The following is a 16,017-nucleotide window of genomic DNA, read 5'->3' as shown; positions in this document are numbered from 1 at the left end:
AAGAAGTAGAATCCTAATAGGCTTTAGAAGAAAACTGTTTAAAAATAAATGCTAACATAAAGCTTGAATATTTTACATCTCAACTTTAGTTTTTAAGTGAAGATTTTATTTCTTTTAATTTTAATAATTTCAAGCATTCATATATAGCTTAGTTTTTGAACCATAAGTAGAGAAGAAATTTTAAAATACAAATTTCATAAAATCAAAAGAAAGCTAGAGGTTGTTTGTTTTAAGACATATGGCACAATTAACTATGACTATTCAGTTTCCCTAGTACTTTGCATATTTATTTCCAGTTTATTCTGCGCAAATCCTGCTTCAATGTTTGCTAAGACTATGAAACTGATCATAAATAATGAATACTTAAAATAATCAGTGTATTCTATTTTCTAAATAGTCAAGAAATAGTCACATTTTTTTCATAAAAATGCCCTAGATAAATGACATATATTAGTTATAAGCACAATTATTCCATATTATTCCTATATATCCTATACACTGTATATAATATATAATATATATTGACTTTTTCATTACTGTATATAATGACTTTTTTTGTTACTGATTTTTCAGAACTACCTTTTTCTTTAATCTTGCCTTCTTTCATACCCTTGGTTATTAATGCTAGGTAGGTGTTACCATAAAGATGAAGCAATGAACGAGAATATTAGTATTTTTTTCAGTGGGTTAGGCATGGGATTAATGATATCATAAGGCAATGTGATTATGTGTCACTTTTAAATGATGGTTTTGAAGCAGGCCCAATGTCCTGAAGGATGGGAAACAATATAAAACACCTTTCCTGAATAAAATTATATCAGATGATTCTTTATTTTGTAAGCCATTAATTTGCCATTCATTCATCCATTCGAACTTACTAATTAAAAAAATATTCACTTTAGTATTGGCTATGTGTTAGTAAATATACTAAAGGGATCCATGATGAACTAAACATGGTCCTTGCTCTTATAAAAACCAACACATATTAGACTCCAAGTGCAAATCAGGTTCAATAAAGTTTTTAATATATAGCAAACCAAAGAACAACTATTGCAAGGATAAAAAATATAAATGCATAATAAGACCAGGCATATAAAGAATAAAAAGGGTTCTGGGTACTAAAAATAAAATTCCATAGCCTTCCCAGGCTATCTTTTATTTTCCAGCTTTTCATAAATATATGGATAAAGAGGGGTATTCATTTCCTATGAGAAATGCAATAACACAATAACCAACAACCCAAACTCAACTTCAGGAAGAAAAGAATAGGTGATGGAGGCTACGACTTGCCTGAAATCACACATCAGTATCTAAAGGGAGGTAATGCCAGATGACTGTAAACCTGGAAACATTTCATTTAAGCATTTTTAGACATTCTGGTTATTTTTTTAAAGAAAGTTTAAAAATTGTATTTTTAGGTAAATGCTCCAGATTTCACAATGTTGGTTTGGATTAAAACACACAAACCCTGAATTTGTCAGAGGTAACAATCTGGCAGATCTGGCCTGTGACTTCCCACCAATTTGCAATCTCCCTGAAATCTTTCTGCTTAAGAATTCTAGAAGGTAATTTACATAACTTTATAACAAGATACATTTGAAAAATTTTACCAAATTACAATTTATAGAGACTCTAATAGAGCTACATGTGAAGAAAGAACCCTTCCAATGGGATTTGTTAGACTGGTGATTTTACGGGATTTGTTGTTCTTTGCAACAAGCCATCTTAGTTTGTTTTAATATTTTTAAGCAAAATATGCAATTCCATAAACTGTATAAGTGAGAGTGTTAGAGTCAATGTGATTTATACTCAGGCTTAATGTGAGCAATGTGTTACCTAATAAGAAGAGATAGTGCTTAATATTCTTGCAAAATAAGGAAACTTTTTGCCCCTGAACACTACTTACTTTACAAAGGAACCCCATGCACAGCTGTGTTAGTTGTGCACTGCGTAACTTCAAAAGATGCAATTACATGTAGACTATGATATAAATGGTGCTTCCAAGAACCATGCAATTTATAATTTTGTTGTAATTTATGATATACAACGTCCCTGATCTTGTCTAATTATTGCAGAAAAATCATGGGATAGATCTGTCTGTTATTTTCCAATTTTATTTTATAGGTGTAGTCCAAAGAAATTTAGCAACTTGCTTGATAGCACACAATAATTACTGATAGAGTCAGTCAGGAATGCAAATTAATGGAATTTTTATCCAGAGTCCTTAAGAAGGCATGGAAAATAATGGTAAATTATCTTTTTACTTCATGGTTTGGAAAACACTTTCACAGATATTCTATCATTGCTAATTAAACCTCAGTGGATGATAAAGGGGTTTAAAGAGAATGACTCATCATCTTTAATTTTTCTTTCTTAATCCCCCAAAATATGTATTTTTGAATTGTTTTTATTATGTTATTTGTCAATTCAAGTATATGATGTCTATCATTTCTAATACTATTTAAGTTACTAATTTCCTAATAATATCACCTTCTCATATGGCTCAATCACCTAATCCATCCCTTTCACACTTAACACCAGGACCTAATTCACCTCTAAATGTTGACCTATAAGTATGTGTTTATAATCTCTTTATTTTAATCTATTTCAATTTCATATTGTACTCTTAATACACTTCTCATTTCTGCTTCCTCCTTGTCTTTATTGTTTTGACATATATCCCATATGACATATATATAATGTATGTATATATCCTATATATCTAGAAATGTATCCCTCTTTGTTCTCTATGTACCTGCAATATCTAACATAGTAGCGGCTTGGCACATGCGCTTATTTAAATTAAAATTAATTAAAATAAAAAATTCAGTTCCTTTGTCACATCAGACACACTTTAAATAGCCACATGTGGTTACTGTATTAGATGGTGCTGATATAGAACATTTTTATTATCACAGAAAGGTCTATTGGCCTATGTACTAATTAGCCATCTGTTTTTCTTCAATCCACGCTTTTTTATTCTAGAGTCTTTCTTAAGCTTCATCAAGGTGGTTTTATCCAAACGTTGCTTTTGTATATATTTGTATACATTTAAAATATGATTATAATAACATTGCATGTTTTGATGTTATATAGGGACTTCGGTTGCAATGGTTTGAGTCTGAACACATCTCCCTGATAAGCAGAGGCATTTGCCCAACTAGAGGGACATTAAATCTTTACATATTTCTCTTATGCATTTTTCCCAATACATTTTCACATTTCTCACATTTCATTATCTGTTTGCTTAACCAGTAGATTTATCTAAACACTAATAGTGATTTCTTCATTTATAAAATCTGTTGGCAATTTTAATTATTAAAAGGAGAGGTAACAGAAAAATATCGTCTCTGCCAATGATTGTCTAATCTTGAGTGCTATATAAAGCAACAGATATGAAGATGAACTCATAAAAAGAGGGACATAACATTCGAACCTAATGAAAATTAGTATTGCTCTTAATGCTTAATTGCTCAGTTAACAGCCAAGGCTGTGAACTTTTCATTAAACTTTGAATGCAGGAATCATAGTATTCAAGTTTCGGTGAGATTCAGTAAACTAAATATACTTCATTGTTACATAGGCATGAAGGAACTCTTGTAAAATATAAATTCCTCTAGAATATATTTTTTTTAAAAAAATGAAATTTTATTTAGACAGAAAATTCACCTTGGCAAACATGAAACATGATTTTACTTATTAAGAAAATAAGTTGATACACTGACATTTCTCTCTTAAGAAATAAAGTTTCAAAAATCATATGCTACTTCAGAAGATTATTAAAAACTCTCTAAGCCTTTTAGGACTCATCCTTTGTCACAGTCTTCTCAAAAAGTAAACTTTAAAAAATAAAATAAAATGGATAAAATACCATAGAACAAGTGCCAGGGAATACCATGGCTCAGGGAACTGAACAAGGAAAACTAGTCAATATTATAAAAGTGTAGTAGAGCATAATGCATGATTTCAGGGATTCCAAATTATACCCCAACAGCTTTTATGAAATTCAGTTCTCCTTCCACATACTGATTATAATGAGTATACAAAAGTCAAGTGGAAGCACATGTAAGTGGACCACAAAAGAGCTGGTATAGCACCTGCCAGCTTAGCTGGTGTGCAAGAGCTTAGAACATGCCCTTATTTCATTGTGCAACTTCTCTGTAAACATCAATCGATTTAATCACTGATGTGCTTGGCAAAGGCAGGAACTTTTTCTTAACAGCCAATACTTACTGTAGAGTAAAGAGATGAAGTGCTGGAGACCAGTGATAATGAAGAGCCATGAACTAGAGAAAGCAAAAAACAAGAGGTAAAATAATAAAGTCTGCTCAGGAATACGAGGCCTTTACTAAAGGGTGAAGAATAAGTGGTTAGAGAAATAAAACAATAACCGCTGGACATGAGAATTTGAGAATAAATCTGCTGCCATTTCTTAGAGATCAATTGTTGAGAAATGAAAAGGTCTCATATCTACCCCCTAACATACCATCTTCATCATGTTATAGAGAGGAATTGACAAGTACAAGCCCTTTAAGCATGCTTTGCACATACTGAAAATTGTAGTAAACTCCAACATAATTAATAATCAGAAAATCATGAACCCTGAAATAAAGTTGCCATAAACTTTTAAACTTAAAAAAACTTTATGTATTTTATTTATTTGATTTTATTTTTATACAACAAAGAGCCATTTTCAATACTTTCCTCCATATACTTTCAGGGAAATAATAATTTTACCTAACTTGCCAGTTCAACATTATCTGTGATGAGTTTATTATACTTTTTAAAATGGATAATTATTGTTTCTTTTGTAGTTCTAGTAATAGAAAATACTTCTTATTTCATGGTGGTGTCACTGAAAATAAGAATGGAAATTGCGTATTGTCTTTTATCTAGGTATATCAAAATACCATCTCAAACTATTAACAGATCACTTTATATTTTTGCACATCCAAAGTATTAAGCCCCAAAATAGATAAAATCGTGCTTAATTATATTTGTTTAAAAGTTCTTCCTCTTTTCATTGTGGGATAATATAAAGTTATTTCTGCTTATTTATCTATTAGACAAACATTAGTTAAGCACACACAACCTGGCAGTCCCTTGCTAGATCTTGAGACTATAAAAATGAATGACACTATCTTAGGAACTCAAAAAGTAGAAAGATAGAAAACTAAAAAGATAATTACAACAGAGTAATAAAAATATTATCAAGAGCAATGTATTAGGTACTACAAGAGCGCATGGTACCACAACTTGGTCTGGAGAAGACTGGAAAAACTGTGCATATACTAGTATTCTATGAGATGTGGATAATGCTAGTCATCTTTAAAAAAAAAACACACACACATTTTTTCAACCTGTGAGATCACTGACATGAACTAGTGTGTTGTACCAGAAGGAAGGTAGACAATGAATCAGGAGATGCCATTTTCAGTCTTTTCTTGCTCCTTACTATTTCTTAATATTTACTTATGATCACTTAATATTTATAGCTCTATGACTTATAGTTTATGGCTTAGTTTCCTCATCTTTCACTGTGAGCAGTGGGCCGGGGGTACCAATAAAGTCCCTTCCATCTTTCTAGTCTAGATAATTCCTTGATTCTAGACCTCAATTTAAGAATTATAATAGTTCACTATTCAATGCATGGCCATCAAAGAGCCATCTTGTCTATTTAAACTAGCATTCAGCAATTCAGATTATTTAATCCTCATACACGGAAGGCCAGAATTTCCTACCATTCAGCATATGAACAACATTCTATTTGTAGATAAGGCATTAGAGAAAGGCATCAGTACACTTAGAAAAATTTTACAGTATCGTAAGAGGCCTGTCTTTGAAGGGAGTGGAAGAACCATTTCAGAAAAATGATGACTTAACATTTTAAGTTAGTTATATTTTTGTCTATCTACACTGCAGCAATCAGCATACTGTCAGAGTATAATTCACTCTCCATCACACTAAACTCAGTGGTTTGGTTAATATCCCAAAAAGTAGTGACAGTTGTAGTCTACTGATTTAGTGCTAGCAACGTTAAATGCACAGGGGTGACCTGAAAACCATGAGCAAATTGTAATAGCTGTCTATTCTTTTAGTTGGATGATAGTTTAGGAAGTATCTCAAATAAGAAGTTAGGAAAGGGAAACAGAAAGGAACAAAACTATTCTGTACTTGAATTTCATCCTCATGAGAAACCTGTGAAATTATAGATGAAGAAATTAGGGGTAATACAGTTAGGAAATTTGCTCAAGTTCATACTGCAAATAAATGGATGACCTGGTATGTTTCAAGATCTGGAGTCCTTTATTTTATACATAATTATTAAGGACTAAGATAGTAAGGCTAATTTCATGTTTGATTTTATTTTAATAAATTTGAACTTCTATGTTTATTTTTATTTTATCTTTAGCTGCTATGTTTGATGAGTGCCGCAAGTTTTCTTTATGAGTACATAAAAATTATCAATTAAATCAAAGAGGAAAATCTCTTAAATATTATTATCAAATTTGACATTTGAGGTTATATGGCTCAAAAATTATATACATTTAAACAACATCAATTAAGCCTCCTGTGTTTTTCATATAGAATTATTATATCCACACAGAATGTTACAACTACAAAGACATTTATTAGAACAGATGAGAATTTTATAGCATTGAATAAGGAAATGTAACTTATAAAGCAAGAAAAGGATAAAATATTAATTCAGAAATAACATAAAAACTCACATAAGAGGGAATTTCTGAGAATAAATGTCAGCAGCTTATGATGGTTTCCTAAGATAATTTTTCTGCCTCACTTATCTTTATGGTTAACTGAGATGTCAAACAAAACATTCACTCTGATATTTGACACATCAGGACAGACAGTCTCTAAAATTATGTGCATTTTTGTATGAGAACATTGAATTTATCCTTAACTATTCTATAGCCAAGTATTAATCTAAAGAACTTCTGGCATATTTCCAAAGGCATAAAGAAACAAAATGTAACACAGACTAGGGCTTCTCAAATGAGAATTACACTTACTCAGTTATTTACTCTTCAGGAATCCTTGTGATGTGAGGATGTGATAGTTTTCATCTCAGAATTAAATAAAGTAACCTCTATATTCCCCCCTCTCACCCCCCACTATGCCTACCTTCTTCCATGCTATCTCGAAATGAGCCTGAATGACTGATAGCACGTGGCCTTTCCTCCAAAGATGTGGCACTCCCACAAAGCTGGGAGTCATCGTAGAGATCGAAGGAAGAGTCTTGGGCTGGAATACTGTTTGAGCGCATCATGCTGGGACCAGGAAGGTTAAATTGAGACAGATTGGTTGGGCTTACTGCAAAACAAAGCACACATAGCCTATTATTTTGGGTATTAGATAATGAAAATAGTAGGTTGATAGAATTGAGAATTTGATCCCAATTCTTACAGAAACGAATTTATAGGATATCCCTATTTAAGGTAAGCCAAGAGTCTGCTTCTGAAATGTTCGATAACAGTTACCATGGAGTCTCTCTTTTACTCTAGCATTTTCATGACAAGCTGTATGTCAACTTCAAAAGCAATAACAGACAAAACTAGCAAGCCACCTCTATTGTTTATGTAGAAATATAACATGGTGTTTTCTGTGGGCCAATATGAAGGGAAAAAATGTCTTTGTAGAGTCTGCAGGTTTCTTTTTAGAGAAGATTGCATTACTTTAAAGCAAAATCAAAAATGAAAGAAAACACAAGAAATCTAAATTTCCCAAGAACCTTTTGAAGTTTCCACCTAGAGACTCTATCGTTTTGAGTTTTGTTGTAGATCTCTTCCAGACAGATTGTATGCTTCCATGAGTATAGGAGATAGGGGTTAATTCTGAATGGTTTGAAGGGTGAATATAGAGAAGGGATAGAAGGGCATTCAAGGTGGAGGATCCCTTGGAAGCAAAAACATGGAAACTTCCCATACAAAGGTATTTAAACATCACTCTGTATGCACAAGTGTCCATCAAATACATAGGCAGTGTATTTGAGGTGACAGGAGGCATTAGTAATGCTTCTACATGGTAAGCCTTGTGGCAAGGGGAAAATTGATTCTGAGCAATGTGATTACTCATGGGAAGATGACAGTGAATCTCACCAGGTTTGAGATGCCTCACCAGGACTGTGATCAACAACAGTAAATGAAGTTTCATCTCAAAATTTGTTTTGTTTACATATGGTATTGCACACAAATCACAGTTTACTTTGGCAATGGCTCAGCTACCTACCCATAGTTTACTGATAGAGACATAATTGCAGAGATCTTAAATTTCCAAGGTTTGTTATATGTGATTTTTTTACAGAAATATTTCTAAAAACTTTGTTTATAAACATATTTTAATGAGTAGAAAGTAAAGAAAGCATGAATACTGCAGCTGTTAAATGTTAGTAATAGTCACTTATCTACTGCTCATTCAGAAAAGGTAATGACCAAATTTAAAACAAGTAATGACCAAAGAAAATTGTAGGACAATGCTATGCATATTCAAGCCAAATAGTTACACTTGATATATTTTTAAAATTTTAATAAAGTAACTTTTATTTCTGATTGTATTTTAATAGTACTCACTGTCTTGCCTAATAAATATAAGTTCAGGTGATCTAGAAATATAATAAAAACTCTTTAAAAATAAATATTATGTTTTTAAAATTAGTCATTTTTTTTCCTTTGTAAAATAACACAGCATAGGGATCTCATAACACCTGATTTGAAGCTACATATACTTATGAAATCTGGGTAGGCACATGAGAGTGTGTTGATATATATGTGAAGGTCTTCCTTAATGTCTCAATGAGTGAAAATTCTGAGAGGTGTGAGAGTATAAGATCAATTTGAAATCTGCAGTTGTGTCTGACAGTGTAAGAAATGCTTTCCCATAAAATAATGACGTAGCAGAGTCCATCAAATCTTACTGTCTCTTGTCTTCGTACGTATTAGATCAGTCACTCCTCCCAATGTGACCTGGTATTATGAATCCATTCAGCAGATGAGAAAATTGAGGTTAAACGACTTTGCCAAGGTCATACATAGTAAGGGTTTTTTTTTTTTTTGTCAGAGAATAACTGAATAGATGAATTTAATTAAAATAATAACAATGGTAAAATAGTGGAGCAAAGCGTCAGCCATTCAAATTAATGCCAATTAATGAAAATACTGACAGGAGACATGAGACACCTAGTAAACTCGTAACATTTTAGGTGAACTGGGTTTGTTTCAGATGTTGCATAATATTAGATTTTGTTTCATATTCTTATGATTTTATAAAACATTTTCAATTCATTTTTTGCCATTATGAGGCAAAAAAGCCTCCTCACTGTGTAGGTTTAAAAACAAAAACTTGATGCTTGATATGAATTCATTAGCTCATATGGAACCATGATAAAAATTATTATTTTTCATTTAGAAGTTTTATTCTACATAGCAAGAAGCATTATAACAGGAAAGAAACAACCTTGACTGTTCCAAAGAGCAGAAAAATTAAAAGTCCAAATTATTGAAGAATTCAATCTGTGGGTCCATTATTAGAATTTTTTTTAAGTGAAAAGAGAAAAAAATAATGAGAATACTTTATATATTACTTTACAGAAGAGAAATTTACTTTTAATAGCACTGGATCTATTAAACAATAATGACATGTTTAGACTTCTTTCATTATTTTGTCACTCTTCCCTGTGTTTTCTATAACATTTATACAAATGGTTTTATACTTCATACAAATGATACTAGGCCCAAAGTAACCCAATAGCTAAGCTAGTTAGTCATCTATTTTTCATCGCATTTATCTGAAAATGTTCACCAGATATTATCATAACAAATTCTCATATGCATTCTAAGGAGAGTTTTAACTTAAAATAGTGAAAGAAATGATCGTGGAATCATAAGATTACATTTTTTCTTCTTTATAATTATTTCTATTTTCTATTTTTCTACAAATAGATAATTAGCTTTATTAGAAGAAGTAAAAAAACATTTTAAAGGAAAAACAGGAATACGTTTTAGTCATTTTTAAGAGGACTCTGGGAAAACCTCTATGCTTGGAGTCAGATTTTTGGAATCAATTGCTGCCTCTGCTCTTAAAAATGCTGAGATTTCTTTCTAAGTCACATGACCTTTGTGCTCCTCTGGATTGTAGAGTATAAAATAAAACCTATGTCAAGTGTCGTCATGAGCAATAAACTGCATAGTGTTGTCTACGGCCATGCTATCCTGATCAAGCCTGATCCCGTCTGATCTTGGAAGCTAAGCAGGGTCGGGCCTCCTTAGTTAGTGCTTGGATGGGAGACCACCTAGGAAGACCAGGCGCTGTAGACATAAAAAATAAAAAAAATAAGGGATTGTAAACTGACAATGTCCTTGTGATCTGTGAGGTCAACCAAGGGTTACTTCGCCTTAAAAACACAAACCAACAAAAAAAACTGCATAGTGCTTGGAAATTATTTCATGAACATTATGCAATTACACAAATGAGACACTGTTAGGGTGTCTCTATTGCCTCTTTTTCAAAATTAAATTTATTGGGGTGACATTGGTTAATAAAATTGTACAGGTTTCAAGTGTACAATTCAATAATATGTCATATGTATATTGCATTGTATGTTCACCTTCCAAAGTTAAATTTCCTTCTCTCACCATATATATTTATCATCTCTTTAAATAAACAATTTTTATAGAGAACTACCAAGGCTCCCATGAGGGTAGGTCATGAAAGGAATGAGATGAAATTGACGTTTTAGAATATTTTACCCAAGTTTGAAAAGTGGTATTTTCCTGTTGCAGAAGATGACATGGCAGAAGGGGACACCAAAGGCGACTGGCTGCCAGTGTCCTGCAGACCCCCAGTTGAATGCGAACGCAGCCACTCTTTGCCTTCGTCTTGGCTGGCCTGCCGGGATGATGGAGTATATCTGCAAAACAGCAAGCTAGGGCACTTAAGCATATCTAAAGGGGCAAGGCAATATCAGGACAAGAAAACAATTGAGAGGAGCTTACTATTCAGACTGAACAACATTCTCAAACAGATTGAATCTAATTATAATTGCTTAATTCTTCCAGATGATATGACACCATCTGAATCTCACAGGAAAAAAATTTTTTTTTGAAAAGAAAATTATGCTTTTGTGAAATATGTAGTTGAAAATCATAAGCAATTGAGCAGACAGCCAAGTTCATTGAGAAGGACTCAAAAGCGCAGTGCTTGGAAGGATGTTAAAAGGGTGAAAACACAGACTAAAAATGGTGAACAGTAGTAGGCCAGAGGCCAAAGGAACTGGAGCGATGGTCACAAAAAAGCATAGGAAGTGGAACGTAAATTAACAGCTTTATTTTAAAGGAAAAATATTTATTTGATTAAAATGCCACTTGATGTTGTGTCTGGATTTTAAAATAAAAGAGGGAGAAATAGTCTTACTTTATTAGAATATACATTTCTGGAACAAAATCTTGAAATAGAATAATTGCAAGCTGTTTACTATTGCTAAGAACTAGAGAGAAAAGGAATAATGTGAAAGATCTATTTGGCCAGTACTCAATTTCAGCAGAGTAAGTAAATTCTTACCAAAAAAAGGTCAACCTCTTATGTTCGTATAGTGCTATAGCTTTATTAGCAGTTCATTCCATATCTTCTCCTCAGATAAAAGTGTGCAGTAAAGGATGGCCATGAATTAAATTTTTATTTTTTTATGAACTGAAAGTTATTTTGAGATTATGTAATACTAGCCTAATTCATATTTAAATTAATCTGATACCAGCAATCTTGGAAAACAGAAATTAAAACGCTTTTAATTTTTTACCAAAAGGATTCATTAAAAATTCATACCTTAATTATAGTATTTATCCTCTGATGACAAAAATGTTTCCTTGATTCAAATTAGAGCATCTTTCAACATTAACTGGCCACATCTGTAGACTACATGGGTTTTGAGGTTTTATAAGCATATGCCTCCAAGATGCAAAAGTTAGGGAAGCTAATTTTATTTTAATTTTAGAAATGATTTCTGCATTCTACCAAAATGTGTTGCTCACCCTCCTCCCCAATGGTATGTACACTAGACTTAATTTATTGAGTCTTGGCCTCTATGGGTATCTCTACCTGAGGGCTATTTCACCTGCTCTTCAGATCTAAGAAAACATCAGGATTAAAAGTGATTTCATCCTCAATATCAGGTGCCTCATTGCAAACGAACAAGGAAAGAGGAAGAAAGACAGTACACAAAGTTTATATAACAACAGAGAAAGGCAGCAATTGTGCTGAGAGAAATATATACCTTAGTCCCTTTTTGGGTAGTGTATTTCTGTCAAGCTGCATGCTGTTAAAACAAAGAAAACCCCTAAGGACATAATGTAAACAAAACTTCCGAATTACACATCCAACAAAAATGGTTTTCTGTTTGAACTATGCAAAATAAACTTTTTGTAACACATATTTAATGCATAACTCTTTGGAAAAAAAGACAACCAAAAGTGACCAGATGTCTACTGCTGCAACATATGTGAGCTCCTTTCTAACTCAGTTCCATTCAATTATAATTTAGTGACTGGATTAATAGAAGATAGATTAAATCATATGTTAACATAATTCCTCTCTAGATTCTATTTACCTAATGTTACGTAGGTTTTCCTTCCCTCTGCCACTGACTAGACTTCTGCTGTGATTTCACATGCAGGAGAACCATAAAGGTGGAAATAAAATAGATCTGTTTTAGCTAAGCTAAATTGACAAGTTCCAATGAACAGAGAAGATGTAAACACTGTTTAATATTTATTTTTGTCTTCAAATTATTTTAATAAAAAGCAGATTTATTCCTATTTACATGAGAAAAAATAATATAATATCTGCTTGAAAAGTAATTTTTCTACCATCATTTATTTAAATATTTTAATGAAATTAAACTATACCACTTTTGGAAATTATAAATTAGGTATTTAAAAGGCTGTAAGTTGTATCAATCTCCATATAAAGAATTTTCAACTGGCTGTGGAAAGAGATGAGAGAATGTGTCTGGAGAAAATGAGAAATGGCCTCTGTAAAATTAGCGGAAAAGGGTTTCAGCAACTAAGTGGGACAAGCCTAGGGATTTATGTCATAATCTCTGGCATGTGGATAACAAAGGAATAAAATTTGAACTTGCAGAATTATAGTTCTCTAAAACCTTAAATGATCAAAATTAAATACACAGTGTATGCGTAATGGGATGATATAACATGAATGCAAACACATGACTTGAAAGTTAATCACTCAGTATCAAAGCTAAAATGTTTTCTTCAGTGTGTATTCTATTATTTAGTACTGTAATAGAAAGCATCCAAAGAAGGCATTATACAACTTTAATTTTATTTATTGGGAATGTCCATATAAGGTAATTACTGTATTATATAGAAGCCAGTTCTAGTATATATCTTGACTATAGAAGTTTTTTTTAGTATTGTAGATAAACAAACAAAAAGGAATCATACTGAACAAATATGAGAAACTGCTAAATATGAACTACGTTGTGCTAAAGCATTAATATGATTATAAGCCATTTTAAAGATTATCTCTTTCATGTGTGCAAATTTATTAAAGTTTAATGTTGCAGAGGAAATTAAAAATAGGCATTGTTTTGCCAATGTTATCAACTGAATAAAAATTATGTTTATATAAGGCAAATATTTAATGAAAGAAAAATCAGAAAAAAATATATTTAAATTTACCAATATAAGCTAAAACTTTTAAGTAGAAAAATCTGTTTGAATATGGATGGTAATGATTTTATAATGTAAACACGTTCCACACACCCTGAAGCATTACAAACTCATCCCTGCAAGGGCCAGGCGGTCAGTGGAAATGAACGAAGTGGGGATTTTAGTCAACCGTCTGAAGAGCAGTCATTGTTTGTCTAGGGCCAATAGATGCTGTACATCATAGTGAAGGCAGGGTTACCAGATCTGACACTTAAAGACTAGCCAGAACCTTCTAAAGCTGGTTATTACTTTAAATTATAAAGTTGGGTTACGTCACAAAAAACAAAGCAAACAAAACAAACGTGAACTGGTCATGGTGCAAGGACCACCAATGATCTAGAGCAGCTACAGGGAAAACTGTTAATGAATTTGTTTTATTATTATATTTGCTGATTCATTTATTTATTATTTTATTATATATTATGATCATTTAATGAAGAGGAATTAAAAAAAAATTATGAAAAACTATTGAGTTAATAGTACCGGAACATGAATATTAATAAAGTATTCTAAAATTATAAACAAACAGTTAAGTCATGAACTTACGTACATCTCTATTACATCTTTTTAATTACTTTATGTTAAACATTTAAACTTTAGCATGCTTTCAGGTATGGCTCTTTGGCTTCCTTAGCATTCCTAACATTCTGCTGACCGTTTAATTATAATTAAGTCAGGATCTGATAGGATCAGATTTTCTCTTCGCTGGATCAGAAACTTTCTTAAATGTACATTAGAGGATTAGACTAAACCACTGCTTTCAATTGTGTTCCCAAGGAAAAAAAATATACAACTTCTTATATCAAAAATTATTTCAATCCAGTAATTTAGTAGGAGAAACTATTAATACTTATATCACATATTATACCAGTGAATGTATTTCACCTTTCACAGATTAATATTCATCGATACATTTTACTAAGAATCAAGGGCAAAACATTCACTTATTCAAAATTAGGTTATTTAAAGTTTATTTTAGAAAAATTATTTCCCTGGCTATTTTTAATATCAGAACACTTCTCTTTGTAAAACTGGTCTATTTCAAAGACCGAACAACAATTAAAAAAAAAAAAAAAGATTTGCTTAAAGAGATAAGCATAAGTAACTGGATATTTGCCAGTATATTTCTATAGTAAAAATGTTTACTGACTTCTGCTAAAATATAAATCAAAGTAAAATAATAACATTGCATTTATATTATATCTATAAAATTATCAACTTATCATGTGGTTTAATTTGAGGGTTGCTTGGTTACAGTTACTTGAGTTTGTCTGAATGTCTGAATGCCAAAGAAATAGATTAACTTGTTGCAGTCACGTTTATGATTAAAAATTAATCAGTGTTTTGGAGGGTGATTAGTTAAGAATAATCTATTACCAATGTGCTTGGTTTGGTTATAAAACTGTTATTTGGATTCCTCATATATCGTACACAATCTAAGATACAGTCATTCAAACTATAAGTTGTTAACATATTTTCAATATAATTTGATTTGTTAGTTTTGAAAATGACACACGAGGATACCGACTTGCCTTTAAAGTGATGAAACTCAAATCTAAGGTGTTGTAGAAAGCCTAACCTCTTAGATAAAAAATTAAATGAAACATATTTATATCTGTGTTTTTGTATATACAATTGGTATTTATATATGCTGTCTATAATAACAAAACTAGAAGGGAAATGGACGCAAATGCCTACATTTTGGTTTCTATCACTCAGCTGTTTGTCTTGTTTCTCCTGGAGTAGCTTTTCATTTATGAGGAAAAATGTGTTTTGTAATTAGCGGTCCACCAGAAGTATCAAGCATCAGTGTTACAGTTAGCTTTAAAATTCTTCTATCAAGAGGAAGTCTCATTTGCACGGCTGTCCCGGTGCCATTGTTAGGGGAGTGGGAAGTAAAGTGGGAAGTAAGCAATGTTTTGTTCTGGGTTTTGCATTTCACGAAGGGAAGAGAAACAGGGAAGAGCACAGTGGAAAATCTTAGATTAAGGGACAGCTGGTACACTTTAGTGAGAGTCTAGGTAAGGGCTTTAGTTGATGTTTTAAAAAAATGATTCTAGGAGTAAGGCTGGAAGTCTGAAAAAAAGATGATATGTCAGCATCAACTATAGACTAAACAAAAATTTAGAAAAAGGTATCAAGCATTTTCAATGACTAGTTGAGCTTTCACAAATAACACAATTAAGGTATGTAGCCAAGGCTGTTTTTGAAAGCTTTAGGTGTGTCAAGAAACAAACAACATCGAGTTCATTAGGGAAAAAGTGGCAGTTTTAAGACA

At 31.9% G+C, this 16,017-nt stretch overlaps 1 protein-coding gene and 1 pseudogene across 1 annotated transcript in view; one reads left to right on the top strand and one right to left on the bottom strand.

Annotated features, from left to right (window-relative positions):
* Nucleotides 1-16,017, bottom strand: part of NAV3 (neuron navigator 3) — a 304,118-nt gene that overhangs the window by 61,643 nt on the left and 226,458 nt on the right. The window contains 4 exon segments of the mRNA XM_006923778.2: nt 4,234-4,286; nt 7,144-7,332; nt 10,764-10,924; nt 12,284-12,325. Coding sequence (XP_006923840.1) covers nt 4,234-4,286; nt 7,144-7,332; nt 10,764-10,924; nt 12,284-12,325 — 445 coding nt within the window.
* LOC112472495 lies at nt 10,209-10,331 on the top strand (annotated as a pseudogene).

Source organism: Pteropus alecto, unplaced genomic scaffold (assembly GCF_000325575.1).
Source record: "Pteropus alecto unplaced genomic scaffold, ASM32557v1 scaffold76, whole genome shotgun sequence".
NCBI lineage: Eukaryota > Metazoa > Chordata > Mammalia > Chiroptera > Pteropodidae > Pteropus > Pteropus alecto.
This window is presented reverse-complemented; position numbering and strand designations above follow the sequence as displayed.